General features: G+C 32.5%; 1 protein-coding gene across 1 annotated transcript; it reads right to left on the reverse strand.

The window, feature by feature from the left end:
- Window positions 1-628: 628 nt before the first annotated feature.
- LOC106668512 (enhancer of rudimentary homolog) lies at window positions 629-4,795 on the reverse strand. The gene is made up of 4 exons (XM_014397353.2): window positions 4,636-4,795; window positions 4,492-4,579; window positions 1,253-1,373; window positions 629-1,189 (listed from the first exon to the last, which is right to left on the reverse strand). The coding sequence occupies exons 1-4, from the start codon at window positions 4,636-4,638 to the stop codon at window positions 1,093-1,095; spliced, it is 309 nt and encodes a 102-aa protein (XP_014252839.1). The 5' UTR covers window positions 4,639-4,795; the 3' UTR covers window positions 629-1,092.
- Window positions 4,796-6,429: the final 1,634 nt, after the last annotated feature.

Here is a 6,429-nt window from a genome sequence, read left to right on the forward strand (position 1 = left end):
TCATAGAGCTTTTCATCCTAGGGATGCAGATTTCAAATGGGGGGGCAGACTTCTCAGGAGTAGAAGCAAGCCATTTTTTAAGGAATATATTTTCACAGACAAAACAAACACCAAACTACAAAGTTTGTCTTTAAAAAGAAGCTGTTGTTGAAAGCCAGTTTCCCTGAAAAACTAGTAGGCGAGTTTTGATTGATGTGTTACACCTGCAATCCATTTTACAATAAATCAGTAGGTATCCTTGGAACACAAAAAGTAAATAAAAACAAAAATTTAACAATTCTCAGCAGTTAATAAAATATGTAGAGTTAAAAGAAAACTTAATTTTATCAATAAAATTGAAATGACATAACACTCCTATAATAATAAAGATGATGTTCTCGAACAGTTGTTAATATTATTATTATTATTATTATTAATTTCATTAGATTTTGTAGTCCAATTGACCAAATAACATCTTCTCTCAATTAATTATTCTTTATGTAAGGTATTGGTTGAGATAAAAATTAATAATAATAAAATAATAAATTGATTAATTATTAATATTAAGAATAACCGCCAAAAAGGAAGAAAAAATTAATATCCAGAAAAATAATTTTAAGTCAAAATGTACATGTATTTAACAAATTGGTAAAATCAATAACTGACATTTATTACCTTGTCCACATTGGTGAATATATTAAAAAATAAAACATTTTAAATGTTTGATTTTGGAAAAACTGATATATATGTGTATATGTAAATAGACAGACTTTTCAACACTTATGCAACACAATAAAAATCAGATATTAATGCATTTCCTTACATGTTTTCTACATAAAATTTAAGAAAACAACTAAAGAATACACGTTACAAACTTTAAAGCTAATAAAATAAAAATTATATTAAAAGTACAAACAATATTTAGAAATGTTTATAATTTTTCAAGTATGAAACAATGAAAGAAAAAAGGGAACTATAATAAATTCTTTTATCTAGACATTATTTATAATTATTTTTAAAAATCTGAGACATTTAGCAAAATGATCGGCTAAATTGTTCATTTCAAACTCAGAGAAACTGATAGGAGGTATTTAGAAAATTAGAAGTTTCTAATCATCGATGATTGGCCTGTCTTCTCAGAAGGACGTATATCTTCTCCTTTATCCAGTCTTTGTTGTATGGTGCATACGTATTTGTACCTTTCTGGTATCTGTAAAAGTCAAATCAGTAAAACAAAGCGTTCTATGATTACTTAAAAAGTACTTGTACTTACACCAAACATGAGAGATCAGCCAGAGCATCAATGAAGTCGAACAACTGGCTTATGTCATAAGTAATAGCAGGAGTGTTTGGATTCTGCCTCTTTAAGTGTTCTTCATAAATCTTGCACACACCTAAAATAAAAATGTTCAAATTTTGCAACTAAATCATTAACAAATGATTTTATACGTATATTTTTGTAAAGTGGTTTCCTTCATCCCAAGCCCGACAGATGTAAAGTTATCACTATTACGTAATTTCAATAAGGCACAACACAATTTAATCATTGCCAAAATAGTCAGTAAGGAAATTTTTTATTAAAATTTTTTTGACAAATAAGGAAATTGTGAGATTTCCACCTGTGGTATGCTGGGTAATGAACCTGTTCCTTCACAGACATTCTGTAGAAAGCAAAATGTCAAAACGCGTCTGACAGTCCTACCCAGCAAGGATAGGCAGAACAAAGATGATCAATAAGGATCAAATTTCAAATAAGGAAATCACTTGTATCCTACAGAAAAGCCTTCTTTGTCTCAGCAAGTCACATTCTCAGAAAGAAGCCTCTTACTTAAGACAAGCTCCATAAACACTTATCCGATAAAGCAAAAAGTGACATAAAATGTTTTGCCCCTCATCCCTGCAAATAGAAATCAATATGCCAAAAATTGCTAAAGAAACAGTCAAACCTCAGATAAGGCCATTCAAACTTTTTTTTTCATTTCCTGAATAGCCATATCCAAATACCATTTTTAACATTTATGTTTTAATTTGTTATTTATATTTTGTCATTTAATATCTCTCAAAAAGTTTACAATTGATCTGTAAACTTGCAAATTATTTGAACTCAGTAGAGCCAGATATTGAAAAATGGAATTGATATATTTGGGGTATATCATAATAAGATGTTCGACTGAATCTATTTCTTTTGAATTAGTGATATTTATTTCCAATAAATACTCGTATATAGCATGGTTAGAGCGTATGTATTCCCCCGTGCACATCTGCCCGATGCCACACAACGCTACCCTACTCTACGCTATGCAATGCAACCAAGTTCTCCACTGTCCAGTTTTTCAGCAACTAGCATCGAGTACAGTCTAAGACAAACGAACCAGACACATATTTTTTTTTTCAAACTAAATGTATTATTGCCGTTATATTAATTTCACACTTATTTTAATATAAACCAAATTAAGCGAGATTAAAAATTCATTAGTTTTTATTTTTAAAAATTAATTTTAAAGGTTTGGCAGAAAATTGAACAAAACACCGGAATACCCTTTTTGATAGAATGAATTTAACTAACAATTTATTACATCGTTTTGCTAATAAAATTTAACTAAAATTTATTACACGGTTTTGCTCATAAAATTTAACTAATAATTTATTGCATGGTTTTGTTCATAAAATTTAACTAACAATTTATTACATGGTTTTGCTCATAAAATTACATAATTTTACGTCGAGTAGCATCAGAAGCGGACACTCATGTTTTTTGTATTTTATTTCAAACTATGTATGTCATTTTGTCGTTATATTAATTATAACATGCTTATTTTAATGTATGCCAAAATAAACGACATCACAAATTCATGAGTTTTTATAAAAATTATTTAATTATGATGGTTAGGCAGAAAATTGATCAAAACACCAGAATAGCATTTTTGATAGAACAAATTTAACTAACAATTGATTTGCTCATAAATTTAACTAAAATTTATTACACGATTTTGCTCAAAAAATTTAACAGATAATTTATTAAATGCTTTTGTTCACAAAATTTAATTAACAATTTATAACATGGTTTTGCTCATAAAATTACATCATTTTCATCGAGTATCTATTTATGTAATTTTGTCGTTATATTAATTACAACATGGTTATTTTAATGTAAGCCAAATTAAACGAGATCATAAATTCATGATTTTTTATAAAAATTATTTAATTATGATGGCTAGGCAGAAAATTGATCAAAACACTGGAATACCATTTTTGATAGAATGAATTTAAATAACAATTTATTACATGGTTTTTCTCATAATAATGCATTAAGAACAAAACAAGCGTTGCAATGTGATACTGATTTGTAATACACGCTGTGTGACTGTATGTGGCATGCGCTTGATGTTGAACAGATGTGCACACCCTATCAAAACAAGACAAGACGTAGTGTAGCGTTGCATCGGATAAATGAGTTCCCTGCTTTATTGCTAAGCCAGCCATTGACTTTGTTTAGACTTTCTTGCATTTCTTCTCCAAGAGTAATGACTTTTTTTTTCCTGACAATGAACAACTAGGCCGTCTGAATAAAAGCATTCCTTTACATGGGTTTTTATGTGTTTAAGTGCTTCATTGTAGGTCCTTCATTGTCAGAATTAGAATTAGAATTACGAGACATCCTAGGACGCCTCTGGCATCTCCCCGGGGGAGTCGCCCACCTTTGTGCCTGAGCGACTCGGAGGTTGGGTTCTTATCAGGCACCATCGACTTCTCTGGTCATTTCGGCGCCCTTACATTCTCTAAAACTAGTCATTCTCACACTCATTCATACAATAAATACATACTAGGATAAACAAACCCAATCACATATGCATATCCTGTTTCGAATCCGGGTCGGAGAGTAGTCGATATTCCACCCTGACCCAGCTTGGTCGAGCAGCAGTGGAGCCTTGAGATAATATGCCGCCCAGCATACTCCTATTCTATCATAAACTTAACATATGACCTATGAGATAAATACCCCACTATATACAACCCATTATTCCAATATCTCTCAAAAACCTAAAAAGTTTTTCTTTAAACTCGCTGCTCAAGCATGGCTCCTACACTCCGGCAGTATTCCATTTCGGTCCTTATACAGGGCCAAGCTGCGACACCCCTCCAACACGTGCGACACCGTGAGTCTGTTATCTTGGCATGCTGGGCACACAGAAAAGAGTTGGACTGAGTGCATTTCCCTGCAGTACATTTTATTGTATAAACTCCTCTGAGAGAGAAGCTCCTCAATGCACCCTAAACTATCATTCCTCTAGAAAATTCCTAATGAAGGTTAACGTATTACCGTTTATACCAAAATACTGTCCAGAATAAGACTCCTCAAAGTTCTGTCAAACGAATTATGCACATCAGTTAATTCTCGTAACTAATATCGTTACCCTGTGACCCATACTGTCAAACTAATCAAACAAGTCAAATAGTCGACATAAACGCAATTTTAATTGTTAATAAACCATGGGATTTTTTTACACTTACCCTCGAGGCATTCGTTGACGGATTCGTAGTCTGAGTAAGTCCTAGTTTCGGCTTTTGGCCCCGGTTGGATCAGCATGATTGTATGTGCCTTGAAAAAAATTGAATTTGAAATTTCAAAATTGGACATTCTCAACTTTGACTCACCATTGTCAATCTTCGGAGTCGAATCGGCCTCAACTAACAAACGTCCGCCGGTTTGACGGCGCGGTTTACACTTATTTCAATAGTGATGAAGACGGAGGAAAAAAGGTTTAAAATACGAGGAGTGATCGGCGAGGAAACAGTGGACAACAAACTAGTTGGGATGTGTTCACCGACTCGATATATCAAAATATCGATACTTTGGCATAAAATCCCTATACTATTGCTTATTCTGCATTTACATAATTCATTTTTTGTTTAAATATTATTCTATGTTCGTAGATATTCCTCTGAAACAAGAAATTTTACTTTCTCTTTTTAATTAAATACCTCAAATAAATCGATGGTTCAACTTTTCGATTTCGATACATTGATTCGATATTTTATTTATTTTTTATGTATCCACTTAATTTATTTATTTTATTTATTTGTTCCCCCATTTACAAATATGTACCATAAAAGTATAAAGGTTATAACTGTACATAAATTTAGAAATATTTATAATTTAAAAAAAATTAAATTTTATTAAAACAATTTGAAATCTGTATTAAAACGTTATAATTATCAATTAATAACTATAACCAAATTCAATATTCATTAATTATATTAATGATACAATGTTTAATTTTCTAATAATAAAATTTGCAAGGTCATCCGACAGGCTCTTGCGAGACAAGAGATGGCCCTCTGTGAACCTGAGACGGAGACGAAGGATCATCCTCACCTGATTGAGGATTGGGCATACACGATTGACACATGGACACCTGCTTTTGAGCCAAAGCCTGCGCAGGTGGTGTCCCACATAAGAGACATGTCATGCCTTGACTCCGTGCAGAGAGCGTGTAGGCATACCGCTGGATTTAAGAATGGAACTCGAGCCTAGCAGTCGTTTACTTGGTCCTCCGTTTCATTTTGTAGAAGTCATGGGAGTATTTTACTGTATATAGTTATATTCCATGCGTTTTGTCATTATGTGTGTTGTTTGATTGCATGTATTTATTAGTGTGAGTGGTGAGGGGTGATGGTGAAATATAGTGTCACAACGCCCTCAAGCAGTGTGTGTATCTAGGTTCGATGGCAGAATATTTATAAAAGTACCTCACTGACCCTAATTTAGGTTAGATTATTAATACTGTGTATAGGTCGATGGAGGAATATCCAGTACTCCACTGACTAAAAAGAATGAGTGCAATGTATTTGTATTAGATGGATTTATTTGTGCAAGTGATCTATACAATTTAGGCAGTAACAATAGCTAGATTAATTTAATAATCAATGTCACAGGAGTGAGAGAAATGCCATAAAAGAGCAATGGCTCTGATTGATTAACTATAAAATATATAAAAATAAATTTAAAAAAGAAAAGAAAAAGTTCAAGCCTGCAAGTACTGGAATAAAAAAAAGACCCCCACATTAGTTTCGGCCTTTCTACATTCAATCCCGTATATATACTCACTACATAAAAGCTTTGCTGACCCTTTATACCAGCTAGATTATAGGACTTTGACAAATAACATTGACACAGTGTTTTTAAAAGACTACTCGAAGTCCGCTCAACACTTAGTACAGAAGGAATTTATAGCAGACATGGCTGAAAACTATCCAGACCACCGGCAAATTTTTACGGTTGGATCACTCTTGGATGGCAGGGCAGGTTGCGCTATTTTCGATTACAAAAGTAAACATAAAGAACAGTATGCTCAAACTCAATCACTGTCTACACTGCGGAATTAACCGCCATAGCTAAAGCGCTTGAATACATAAAAAAAAGGAATGAAACTAAATTCTGCATATTAA

Source organism: Cimex lectularius, unplaced genomic scaffold (assembly GCF_000648675.2).
Source record: "Cimex lectularius strain Harlan isolate CLEC.00 unplaced genomic scaffold, Clec_2.1 scaffold144, whole genome shotgun sequence".
In the NCBI taxonomy this organism is placed as follows: Eukaryota; Metazoa; Arthropoda; class Insecta; order Hemiptera; family Cimicidae; genus Cimex; species Cimex lectularius.